Genomic DNA, 13210 nt, shown 5'->3' on the forward strand with positions numbered 1-13210 from the left:
ACAGTTAAAATGGGGAAGGTTAATATGTGAAACCTTGGGATACAAGTATAAAAACCACTATAATACCTACATATTCATCTATGTTTTTCCCCCCACAATAAAGATGAATTACAAGTTAAAAAAAATTTATGAAATAATTTTATTCATATATGTCACTGAAAAACATCAATGCGGGTACTTGCCTGTATCTTGTGATATTAAATTTATGCAGTTTTCTTATGGATGAGATCTGAGGCATCAGGGTTAACGATGCCTGCTAAAAAATATTTCTGTACGGGGCTAAAATTATCAATTGAGAATGGAAAGTGAGTGGGGAAAAAATCTTTTAAATTGGAGGGTGTCTATCTTTTTAAGTACAGTCATTGATGAAGGAGGATGTCTTTAATTACTTCAATTTGAGCTGAATCAATCTCTCAGAGTCAATGTATGACTTTTCTCACTTGAGGCTGATGTAATGAGGGTCAGGCCCTTTCCTTCTCAGGTCTATGAGAAGGAAAGCTGGTGTCAGGGCGAGTGCGCTCCACACTGGAATATTCATACAGTGTAGAGCGACACGTGTTACGTAATAACGCAACAGACATGTGACAGGGTTGATTAGAGTGTGTGGTGCTGATGCAGGCAGCAGGGATGACTTGTGATGAAGGACAAAGGCTGAGGCAGACAGGAGCATGGCGGGTCACTGATGATGTAAGCGTAGTTGTAACTGTATTTAACACAAGTGTTATCTTAGCTGAGGAGGAGAGGACAGGGAATGCTGATAGAGAATTAATCACCGGCTATTTTTGTAATCAGATTTCTGTTGTCAAATAATCTGCACTTTATGTAGCTCAGCTCTATCACTATACTGTTTGCCCTTTTTTAATAAGAAATCAATTATGTCAGGTTCTTTGATCAATTTTTATTTAAAGAAATGTGTCATCTTGTGCTGTGTGAGGTTGTGAGGGATTTTATTTGTATATGTGATTTTTTTTTTTTTTTACATTTATAACCAAATCCCTCCCAAGCTAACAAACCCAATCCTTTTCCAGATATTGATTAAACTCTTAAAACTCATGTCTTCGTGTCAAGAGCTTAGATGTAAATTAAACTCTACACAGATCTATAAATATGCTGATTTGTCCCCACCTCCTGTGAGCTATTTGCATGTAGCCTGGCCTGAGTCCCTCTGAGGGGCTCACTCAGGGGATGAAGTGAGACACGACTGTGTTTTGATTGCAAGACTTTTGCTTCTTGGTGGCTTTGGTTCACCTCTGCGAGCTGGTTTCTTTGTTCTTTTTAGATTGCTTCTTTTGTTTTATCTTCATGTCACTGTGCTCATCTTTATTCCAGCAGAAGATTATTTGAGTGTCTCGTTTTCATTTTCTGAGTTTTTGTTCAGACTTTCTATACTTGTCTTTGCAGTTTTATTCCTGCTTTTTTCCATAATTTTTTTTTGTGACCTTATCAAGTCTAGTTTCTCAGTAGATTTTTCCAGGGATTCTTTTTATTTCTCATGTTCTTTGTATCAACATCCCGTCTGTCTTGTTCTGTTTATTTATTTATTATTTTAGCTTGGTTCCTTTTTATTTCCATGTCTCGTGCTTTGTTGTCAGGAGTTTGTATTTAGGTTAGGATTAGTATCCTTTGGTTATTTCCTGTTTTACTTTGAAGTTTTGTTTCCCGTTCCCAGCTTACAGTTTCTTCTTCTTCTTCTTCTTCTTCTTCTTCTTCTTCTTCTTCTTCTTCTACTACTAAATTTATTTACAAATCACCCATCAGTGTGTATAACTAGTCCTAACACTCCTTGCTCAGTGTTGCTATTATGTACAATGGATATCTGTGTGTTTTTTTGATTATTTTCATGTTGGTTTAAGATAAAATATCTCCCTCTGCTGTTACTAAGACTTCTGCTGGCATGCCTATTTCACGTTTTGCAGAGGCAAAGTGTGAAAGTTGAAGAACATTTACTATCAGGTGAAGAACATTTACTATCAGGTGAAGAACATTTACTATCAGGTGAAGAACATTTACTATCAGTTGAAGAACATTTACTATCAGGTGAAGAACATTTACTATCTTGCCACAATACAAAGTTCTACTTCAGGCTCCATCCTGCAGGAAAAAGTGGCATCGTTACAGAAATGGGACTTTCTAAGGAGCACAAGAAAGAGTTTTGACCAAATCTGATTAAGAACCTACACCCTGTTGGGGATCAATAAATTATTATGCAGGTGGTTTTAATCTTGTGGTTTATTGCTATATACTGCCTGCCAATAGAGGTCATTCTTGGTAAATAAAGTATACTTGCAGTATTTCTGTGTTTGGAATCCTAATTTGGGGTCAGTAAATTGCCCAATTAAGGAGAAAAATGTTGGAGAAAACAATCAATTTCAGAATTAATTGTTTATAATCTAACAAAAAGCAAAACCGAAATAACACACTTCGTTCATAGCGAGATTACCTTTGACCCATATGTCATGGTGGTACAGCCCAATCAGAACAAACTTTCCAAATGTCCAGAGGTCACAGATGAAAACCAGTGAACCAAAGTCTCCTGACCAAAATATTCACATTAATGTGCAATGTGACATTCCTTCATCCTGCAGAGCCGAACAGGTGTGTCTCAGTCACTGGGGTGTGAAGGCTAATAAACAGATTCTTCTCTAATTGAAGGGGTATTTGGAATAATTACAAAATGACAGCAGGGGCAGTGGCAGAGTCACGGAGGCAGAGCAAATGATGGGAAAATGAGAGACTCTAATTGAACATCACTGGGAAGCTGAAGGCCATGTTAAACCCTTAAATGTAATGGGATGGAGGCAGCTGAAGGGAACCACTCCCAGGTTGCTTTAAGGCTGGGAAGAAGGTGGGGGTTGAACACTCGGGGCGGGATGGCTGCTGTCTCCCTTGCATTGCCCTAATGATGTCCTCGTATCATGGCATTATGTAACGTGTTCTCCAGTAAAGTTTAGTCAGCCGAGTTGTGTGTGTCCAGAACTTGTGCATGTAGATGTACACTGGCAACACAGCTGGAGTTAACTGCTCATCGAAATATGACATCAATTAGCTCAGGCCACTGAAAGCACAGATAACAAATACAACCTGGCAATAAATAAGTAAATAAATAAAGATTTTTAACAGAAAACAAAAATAGTAAAGCTCTTCTATTATTGTCAGTACTGTTTACTTCAAGGATCGGCCAGTAGAGGGTGACTCCTCTGGTGTTAAAGAAAGAGTAGATTGACATCTTTGCAGTAGCCCGCAGTATGAAATTTTTGCGACTGCTGAAAAAAAAAAACACAAAACGAAACAAAACATTTTCTGCCATTCTTAAGTCATAAATCAGGTTTTTATTTACTTATGAGCTATTGCTTCTTAAATTTACACAGCCTCCTGCAGCTTGTTGCACACCTTCCTGACTGAAGAATTATAAAGTATCATTATGTATAGTTATGTTTTTCTCTAAGTTTTTTTCTAATTTTTTATAACCATTACTTTAGTATAAGTAGCAATAAAACACCTCATCTTACTAACATGAAACTGTAGATTATCAAAAACAAAAGTAATTACTCTGCATAGAAATGTTCCCTATTGGTATGATATAGATCAACATTATAATTGCAGATTTAAAGAAGTAAAAACATTTTTAAAATAAATCACAGCTGAATTTAAAGTCTTTGAGCCTTGTGATATGGGTAATTGTCAATATCTACAGGAGAACTGATATGGATTCCAATGTAAACACAGTGAAGCAGACTTAATTCTACTTCCAGAGACCGTAGCCAGATGCGGCCACAAGATGGCAGTGATTTAAAGAATGGATGCCAACAAGAAACTCTGTGCGTTCCATCTGAAATTGGAAATCAGAAGCTGTGTCCCAATTCCGAGGCTGCATTTGAAGGCCGATTACGTCACAGTCAGGCTGTCCAAATTCGAAGGCTGCTCTAAATGTAGCCAACAAATGTGTCCTTCATTTCCCCGGATTTGAAGGATGGGTCGGGTGTATCCTTCGTGGGCAAACCTATCCCAGAATTCAAAGCGTAGCTCAGCCAATTCCAGTTTCTAACAATGGCGTCAGCTACTTAGTTTTAATATTGTCTTTCTGCATCAAAAACTAAACTTTTAAGATATTTTCAGGCGAGAATGTAGCTGTGTAAACCTCAAACATCTGCTCAATTTATCAAGACATCACATATTTGCAAAAGTGCTCAGACGTTTTCAGAGAAGTCTGTTACCCACCAACTCGATAGCTTACTGGGAGGTCAAGGCTCACTAGAGCCGGAGAGGACAGCGAACTCCCGGCACATCGTTTTCAGACCCCCACCCTGCGGTCTTTCGCTACTCAGATTAAACATGATATGTAAGTCACTCAGATAACTTAAAAATGTTATTGTTTGACTTTTTTCAGTGTTTTATTTGTTCTTGAGTAAATTGGTTTGGCTGAGATTATAGTTTCCACAAAGCTGAATAAACGTCAAACAGAAAATTGATTAAACAGAAGTGTGAGATGGTAGAGAATTTACTCCAGTCTCCTGTTATATTTTATGGAGCAAGGAGCAGAAGGCTGAGTTTATTAAACTCCACCGAGACAGTTGGTGACGCAAATCTGTGGGCTAGACCGTCCCATTTCACAGCCTCGCACTTCCGGCCTTCTCAGTCTTCGGAGGACCCGACCCTAATAGACTGTGAAGGCCTGGTCCTTTGAAGGATGTAGCCTAGGAATTAGGACACAGCTAGAATTTCACATTCCTAGTTGCCTTCACAATCCAAGATGGCAGTAGTGCACTCCAACCTTTTGTACCCCACCTTTTAATCTGTGCAGCCATTGTTGTGCAACTGGAGTCCTGTGCGACAAGAGAATGCGAATCTACCTCAAGGCGAAAGTCTACAAGTCAATCGTGCGCTCAGTGGCGCTGCACGGGTCAGAGTGCTGGCCAGCGATGAGCAAGCACGAGCAAGTTCTTCACACCATGGAGATGAAGATGCTGAGGTGGCCCCTGGGTCTCACACGACTCGACCGAGTGATGAATGAAGATGTCAGGAAACTTTATGAACCGCTAGGAAAGAAGAAGTCATTGTTGTGTATTTGTGACTCATTAAATAAACCATACACAGACAAATGACCAGTCACTGTCTGTGAATGGGATGCAGTGATGCTTTGAAGCACAAAAGAACAACAAGAAAACCCCAAGCATTACGCTGTATTACCAGTGATATAATGGCTCTATCTTGCTAAGGAGCAAAAATCCTGTCAAAGTCAAGATGAGGTTTGCCAACTTTTTTAGAAGGTCATGGCACTTCTTCCTGTTCAGATGGAGTCACGCACAGCTGCCTGCTTACCTACCTACATCTATTGTTTCTCCTACTTAACTTTGAGTGAGTGCTCTAAGATCATCAGAGTGCCTGTGCACATCACAGAGGACACATTTCAGAGAGGATCTCCTCTAACTGAAGACCTGTTTGAGTGAGAGGGGATGACTCACAGGTAAATCAGTTTAAAGATGCACAGCAAATATGGTGTGACTCATTATATCTGGTGTTTTCCCCTCTGTCTCCTTGACTTACTAAGTTGTGCAATTAGTAAATAGCATTTTGCAGTATAACATCATTCACTGTGCGCAGTCGGGAGATTCCGTTTAAAGCTGAGTCATTAAAAAGTGTTTACAATTTAGACATTGGTATTAAAGACCCAGAGCCTAGAATAAATAAAACAGCTGTGAATCCATGTCTAATGACCTTTAAATCTGTTTTTCTTGGTTGATATTTGCCATTAGGAGCTAAAGCAGTGTGGTTTTTAACATTTCTGAAAATCCATGATGTTCAAAGTACATCAAAGCTCTGACTTCTGTGTGGAGCCTCTTCAAGATCACAGTAATGAGGGTTCAGTTTCGATGCCCTGCTTAAACTGCCGCAGGTCAAATCCTAACACGGGAAAACTTTTTATGACGGGCCCATAGCTGCAGGAAGTGCTCAGACTCATGAAGATGTATTGGTGATTAAACAGCGGAGGGCGAAAAAAACCCTGATCAGCCTGCAGCAGGTCTGCAGGACTTTGCAGCTGAGGCCAGTTCTCAGCTTAAACATAATAAAATACAAAATAAAGAACACCAACCAAACAAGCCTCACATTAAAACTGTTAGTGTTCTTAATGAATTGTCAAATCTGATTACGTCCATAATTTATTTCTTTAGAAAACCCTCAAACCTAGTAGGTTTTATTTTAACTCTATTGTTAGATGTTCATGTTTCTAATATTTTAAAGCATTAAATTAATGTATAGCTAAAATCAGTTTAGTAGTAGAGGGAAAGAAAAAAGTTCATATTATATGTCAGTGTGATATTTAATAGTACAAGACTATAGCATCTGTGTGTTTTTATAGAATATTTTATTATTTAACCCTGAAATAGATAAGTGGAAGAAAAAGGATGCATTTAGCAAAAGTTATTATGTAGACCCAAAATGCCGGACACCCTAGAGGCACATCGACAAAGCATAAATAAAAGAGGAAAAGGGCATTAGATAGAGAGCAACAAATCTCCAAAAGACAATGAATTGCACAGAAGACCTTGGTAAGAGCATAAGGTAAAATGCACAGGAGGGTGAAAAGAAGTTTGTGTATGGTGTTTGTTTATTTGCTCATTTGCAGAAATTCTAAAAAGGTTTAAAAACAATGTGAAAAGACAATCGGACAAAGAGAAAGGCAGTGGGTACAGTTAAAGTGTCAGTTGTGCTTATGAAGATTCCTGAGTGATAACACCAAGAAGTATCTGCATGGCAGCCATAATAAACTATTCAAATTCTCTCCGCTCTTGGAAAATCTTACCTGCAAACCATCATCTGTAGCAACAAGCCAGCATTTAAGGGCGAACCCAAGCCTACTCCTTGCCAGATTTTCTGCTACCTTATCCTGGTGAGTCAGGGCCCAAGCACTGTTAGACCTGTCTAAATTTCTCCTCGTGTTAACGTAGTCTCTCTCCTTGTTTCCCCAGTATCCACACCCTGGTTCAGCATTGGACCCCCACCCCCCGAACACACACACACCACCACCACCACCACCTTTTATTGCGTTTACATTATTTTAATTATCTTGCATTCTTTATCGAACAGGTGTCTCCATAGTGTAGTGGTTAACAGATTTACTTGGTCACAAATATCCTCTGGTGTTGTATCAGGATGAAGAATAGTTGAAAGTAGACGACTGGTCTTTTTTGTCCATGTTCTAAATACTGACTATAATAGGCTACATTAATATAAAATATAATCCTTTCAACTATTAGTTTCCCAAACCCATCAGTTTGTAACATTTATTTTGCAATTAAAGATTTTGAGAGGGATAGAAACCCTGTTACAAGATTTTACATTGTGTTAATCATTCTTCTTGTGTACACATGATTAAAATATTATAATACAATAATATAAAGCATTGCTATTCACAAAAAAAAAAAAAATTTACTTATTCTGTTAAAGTGCAGGTACTTTTAATCAGGTAATGAGTCTCTACCTTTCAAAGAGCATTATTTAAAATAAAAAGTCACAGGTTTGATCAAAGTGTCATCGATTAATTGACGTATTGATCGGCTGAGGCAGCACTTCGGTTTGTGAAGGGAGGATTTATTCAGGCTCAGTCACGGTTGACTTGACTGACCTGTTTATTGAAGCCAGAGCTATTTTTAGCCTGGCTCACGGTGTGGAACTTAAGATTGGCCAGAATCTATCAGTCAGTAATCGAGGCAGCGACGTGCAGTACAGATGTCATGGTCTGTCACAGGCTGGCAGAGATAAAGTTAGAGATACAGAAAGGTCGTCGAGTTCCTGACATGCTGTGTGTTATTTCTCAGAAATGGCTCACTGGGGAGTTAACAACTAGTCTCACATTCACACAGAAATAGGCTTTATATAGCTAAAAATCAGAAGAAATACAACCACTTTGTTCCCTGAGAAAAAAAAGCTATTCCTCTTGCTCGGTATGTCTGTGTTCCTGTGTTAAAACATTTATTTGAGGCAGCGACGTGCAGTACAGTAATTTGTAAGTAAAAATGAGCATTATCAAGATTGCTCGATATCCCTAAACAGTGGCTGCATCTCCCGCTGACGTACAACCTGTCAGAGAACCATTTACTGGAAACCAGTGACTCTGGAGGTCATCAAGTTTGGCCCAAGTGGACTTTTCACTTGACATTTTGTCCGTTTGTGTTTGCGTTATTGCCGTCATGATTTCTGTCTCAGCTTAAACATTATTTACTTCTCGCACACCTCTTGCGGCTAAATTACCCCTCAGTCTAAACATGGAATATTTCAGTAATGCTGAAAACTCTGAGGAGCAGCTTCTGGTTTTGCCTTGGCGAGCTGGGAAAAGCTGGGGTCAAAGAGCAGACTTTTGAGTCTTTATTGGAGCCGAAGAAACAGCTGGATACTGTGGAAATGTTCTGGTGAGTCATGTTGAAAGCATCGGTTATAGATGGACATGAATCCTTGATGCAATAAAACCATCTCACAGCTCCCAGCAGTGAATGTGAATGAAAAAGTTTGTTTGTTTTTTTTAAACCCCCAGTTGCTCTGCTGAAGTAGGTCAGTAGTCACCAAAAGCAGCTGTAGTCTGTCAGGAATTCACCTGATTCCATCTTAAAAGAAAATGGGCTGCACTATGTTTCTATGTCCGATGTCTTTTTTCTGGAATTGAAGTTTTTTTTTCAAATTGTAGTTTGAGCGTGGAACTTCATTATATGGCTAAACTAACAATTATTGTCCATTATTAATGAACCTGATCATTACTGCCTGTATAATTCAGGTAATAGACGATACAATTGTGATACGTGTTCATCAAAGCTGAAAACTGAACAAAAAAAAAAAGTTTGGTGAAGAAAACAGCTTGGATTTTTTTTAATGCTCTCCATGGTTCCCCCTTTTTAAATCTTGCCGGCTTAAAATTTAAGTTTCTACACAACTTTAATATCCCCCCCCCCTTTAAAAAATGTAGTGGAGTAGTTTTACATACAATATTTTAAGCCAGGCCTCTGCAGCAGCCTTCAGGTATGTGGGTCCAGTGAGATATACCATTTCTTGGTTACTTTAGAGTGACATAATTAGCAAGGAGACAGGCAAAAAGATGTTGGCACTGAAGTACTGCTTTTATAATCTGTATTTTTTCCATGAATAGTTAGTGTAGCTATGAAACCTGGAAGCAGAGTACTTGCAAGATTACAAAAACAGAGAGAGAGGCGATACGTTGCAATGAGTGCACAGCATGCTGCTACAAGTGCACGAGATATAATTAGTTCTTTATTGTTTTATGCAATAAAGATAACTTCCCTTTTACTTTTGGCCTAAACCAGCCAAGCAGAGGTTTTAAAAATAAAAACAATAAAATAAAACGACACTCTTTTTGTTCATGTTCAGAGGATATTATGACTTGTATCCTAAAAGTTTTGCAGGGGTAAGGGGTTGCTTTAGGTAACAAAACCCACATTGTTTAAAGATCATTATATGGTACTTTCAGCTTCTCTGGTATTTCCCAATTGGTTGCGCCAGTGGATGGATCAGCATGTTGATTTTTGATCAGGACTTGGAACTGGCACAAGGAGTACACTAGCTTGTGGCTCCTGAGGCTGTGTTTGCGTATTCCTCTCTGTCACATTTAAGGTGAAAGTGCAAATAAACAAACTCATCTCAAGCCAATGCAGAGCTTTTCAGTATTCATCACAAATTCACTGGCTGACGTTTTAAATCCTTCATATATGCTTTTGTGGTTAGATTTCAGCATGTACAGAGAGATTTTCAGATTTATAGTAAATCAGGTAATAGATCATACTATACATTTCTTCTTTTAGCTGCTCTCTTTAGAAGTTGCCTGAGTTATTCATTCACCCTATCCCAAACATCCTCTGTCCAGCCAATGCTCTGCATGTCCTCCTTTACTACATCCATGAACCTTCTCTGTGGTTTTCCTCTTTTCCTCCTTTTTTTGCAGCTTCATCTTAAACACCCTTTGTCCAATATTTCCATCATCCCTCAACTGTGCATGACCAAGCCACCTTAGGCCTGCCTCTCTAACTTCGTCTCTAATCCGTTTGACCTGAGCTGTCCCCCTGGTGTGTTCATTTCTAATCTTGTCATTCCTAGTCACTCCCACCTAAAATCTTAGTATCTTCAGCGCTGCCTCCTGTCTTTGTGTCGGTGCCACTACTTCCAAACTACACATCATAGCAGGTCTCACGTCCATCTTGTAAACCTTTCCTTTCACTCTCGCTGCTGTCCTTCTGTCACAGATCCCCCCCTAACACTCGTCTCCTCTGACTCCACAAGGCAAACAGATAATTCTGTAAATATTTCCAAACTGTTATTGATTGTTAAGTAGCATTTTTTTTTTACATTTCATTTGTATCTCATTAAAAATTATTTTCTATAAGAGGTTTTTCTTTAGTGAGAAGTAAACTCTTCACCTCTCTACTAGTGCCTGTAAATCCTGTAAAAACATTTTGCATGTGGATGTCTTGGGTTATTTATATTTTTTTATGATAAACAAAGTAAAAGGAAAAATTAAATAGTCAAAATCAAGTTTTTTTTCGTTTTTCCTTTTTTCTTGGTTCGCATGTAACGTTTTTTTTTCTTGTAACTTAAATACCTGAAAGGTTTTTTTTAAAAGTGAGATTATTTATCCTCCATTTCTTTTTCCCTAATGTGGGCATACATTTTTTCGCTGTGCTTCATTAAAGGCTGACGTTTTTTTTTTTTTTTTGTAGCATTGGGGCACAGTGTTCTCAGTTTCTCAGTGAGTCCACAGTATTTCATAAGGAGAATTAAAATGGGATTCATGCAGTCGGAGAGAGAGTGTGTGTGAGAGAGAGGTGGGATGGATGCGTGGAGGGGGGTGGGTTGGTGGGTGAGGGAGGCGTGGTGCTGAATGAACAGCTCCTCGGCTCATAAAGTAATCAGAGAGCTCCTCTGCTCCGTCAGAGCAGCACAGCCATGAGCCAGCCGAGTTCCCCGTCCTCAAGACCCGCTCTGACACTCCGCCTGTCCCCCTAACACACACCACACCACCATGAAGAGGCAAAACGTGAGGACCCTCGCCCTCATCATCTGCACCTTCACCTACCTGCTCGTGGGAGCCGCGATCTTCGACGCCCTGGAATCTCAGGAGGAGACGACCCAGAGGATGGAGCTGCACCTGAAGAAAGGGGAGCTGCTCCAGACATTCAACTTGTCCTCGGAGGACTTTGACGAGCTGGAAAAAGTGGTGCTGCAGCTGAAGCCGCACAAAGCCGGCATGCAGTGGAAATTCGCCGGCTCCTTTTACTTCGCCATCACTGTGATCACGACAATAGGTAAGAGAGCAACTTCTTAGATACTCTGCGGAAACTCGGACTTTAGTTTGACTCTCGGTTATTGCACAAAACGAAGAAAATTCGTCTCGACTATCAAATAAACCTGTGGAGCAGTTTTAGATTATTGGGAGTATAAAGACAAAACGCGATTGAATATGAGGGAGGAGGTACCCCGATTTAAGTAATTTTTGTCCAACACTGCTGATCACATTAAAATATGATCACTGCACAATGTCCTGGTCTAATCAGTGATAGCACAGATGAAAGAAACAGAGCATAAAATATCATGTTATTTAAAAACATATCAATGCAACAGGTTTATAATAAAATAGATACAGCCAAATCTGCCAGGAGACATGAAAACCGAGTATTTTAAGAGTATATGAAGGTAGCATGTGTGTGTGTGTGTGGGGTGGGGGGTGGGGGGGTGTCTTTAACCATAAGGGTTTAAATAATTTATATTTGTTTTATTCATAGTTAGGGAAATATACTTAATGTGATTGCTACATTTCTGGAAGACTACTGAGGGGCAGGCTCATCCGAGAGTTGTGCCTCAATATCACCAGTCCTTATGAATACGTGTGTGAGGAAGGTGGGAGAACATTTGGAAAACTTCTGCTGTCAGGAAATACCAAAGGTAACGTAGGAGTGCTGTGCCTGAATCAAAAAAACAAAAACAAAAAAGTAACCAAAAAGTCAGGTTAGAGCTCACTGGGAAAGCAAGCTTTGGATGTTACATCAGCTGGAAGTGGCCACATTTATTTTGAGTTCCAGCATTATAGAGGATCATTTAAAAGTCAGATTTGAAGCCAATGAGTGCGTAAACGTTAAGTGCAAACTTCTCGCGAAAGAATTCTTTTGCTCACAACTTTGTCATTAGACATGAGCTTCAAAAATCTGAAAATCTCTCTGTACATGTTGAGACACAATATGAAGGATTTAAAACTTCAGCCAGTGAATTTGTGATGAATACTGAAAAGCTCTGCATTATTGGGACCTTCATTTGCATCTTCATTTGTGCTCAAATGCATTTCTCCTGTTCCGAAGGGTCCAAGGACAACACCACAAGCCTGGCAGCTCTTTACTCAATTTTTATCAGGCTTGAAAATTAGCCTGTTTGCTTTAGTGGTTTCACTGGAGGTCAGCTTTACTCATTTTCCTCCATAGTACTCTCCGTGCTTTACTCAGTCTGACATCATATCAGAAAAATGGAACTAAAAAAAAAACAACTTTAATTACTGTAATGAATCAAATTGTCTTGTGATCTGAGGCCAGGTTTACATCAGCTCATTTTGCTTTTAAAAGAGTTATAACCATTTGTTTTATCATTATGCTCATAATAGCCATGAGAAAGTGCATCAGAGTGAAAGGAGGGGTGGTATTGATGCAAATACAGAGAATTATCACCAAATTTGCAGCTCCCTGCAGCTTTAGCACATCCTTCACTGTAAATCTGTCTATACAGTAGATTATGGCTGCAACAGGTAGCTCTACTCAGTGTAGGTTCTTTAAAATGCAATTATACCCATTGAGAATGATTGAATTCCCATTGAGATCACAATGACATCTTTTACAGGAGAGAAAAGTCGAGGTGGAAGTTGCATACAATCACAATCACTCTACAAAGTCTGGATTTCCAGGTTGTCAGTTCAGACAAAATATCCTCTGTACAAGGGGGAAAGTGAGAAAATGCTGGTTTCCCCACATAATTCACGCCATAAAACACACAGTTAGTAACTTGTGGATGACTATGGTAGGTCATTTAGCAGCTGATGAGTCACATACTTCCCCAGTGATTTGGTAGAGACATAAAACAATGATAAAAAGCAGCGAATGTTAAATAAGTTAAATATTTAGAAAAGTTAAAGCACTGTGCAACAAATTGTTGATCTTTTTTGATATTGCCT

At 39.2% G+C, this 13210-nt stretch overlaps 1 protein-coding gene across 1 annotated transcript in view; it reads left to right on the top strand.

Moving 5' to 3' along the window:
- Positions 1-10945: 10945 nt before the first annotated feature.
- The window catches only part of kcnk3a (potassium channel, subfamily K, member 3a), a 49150-nt gene continuing 46885 nt past the window's right edge, over positions 10946-13210 (top strand). Inside the window, exon 1 of the mRNA XM_086264521.1 lies at positions 10946-11303. Coding sequence (XP_086120647.1) covers positions 11021-11303 — 283 coding nt within the window. The 5' untranslated portion in view covers positions 10946-11020. The remainder of the gene's footprint in view (positions 11304-13210) is intronic.

Source organism: Aulonocara sp. 'chitande type north' Nkhata Bay, linkage group LG15 (genome assembly GCF_057382095.1).
Source record: "Aulonocara sp. 'chitande type north' Nkhata Bay isolate Kocher_YH1m ecotype deep benthic linkage group LG15, A_spYH_male_GT1.1, whole genome shotgun sequence".
Lineage (NCBI taxonomy): Eukaryota > Metazoa > Chordata > Actinopteri > Cichliformes > Cichlidae > Aulonocara > Aulonocara sp. 'chitande type north' Nkhata Bay.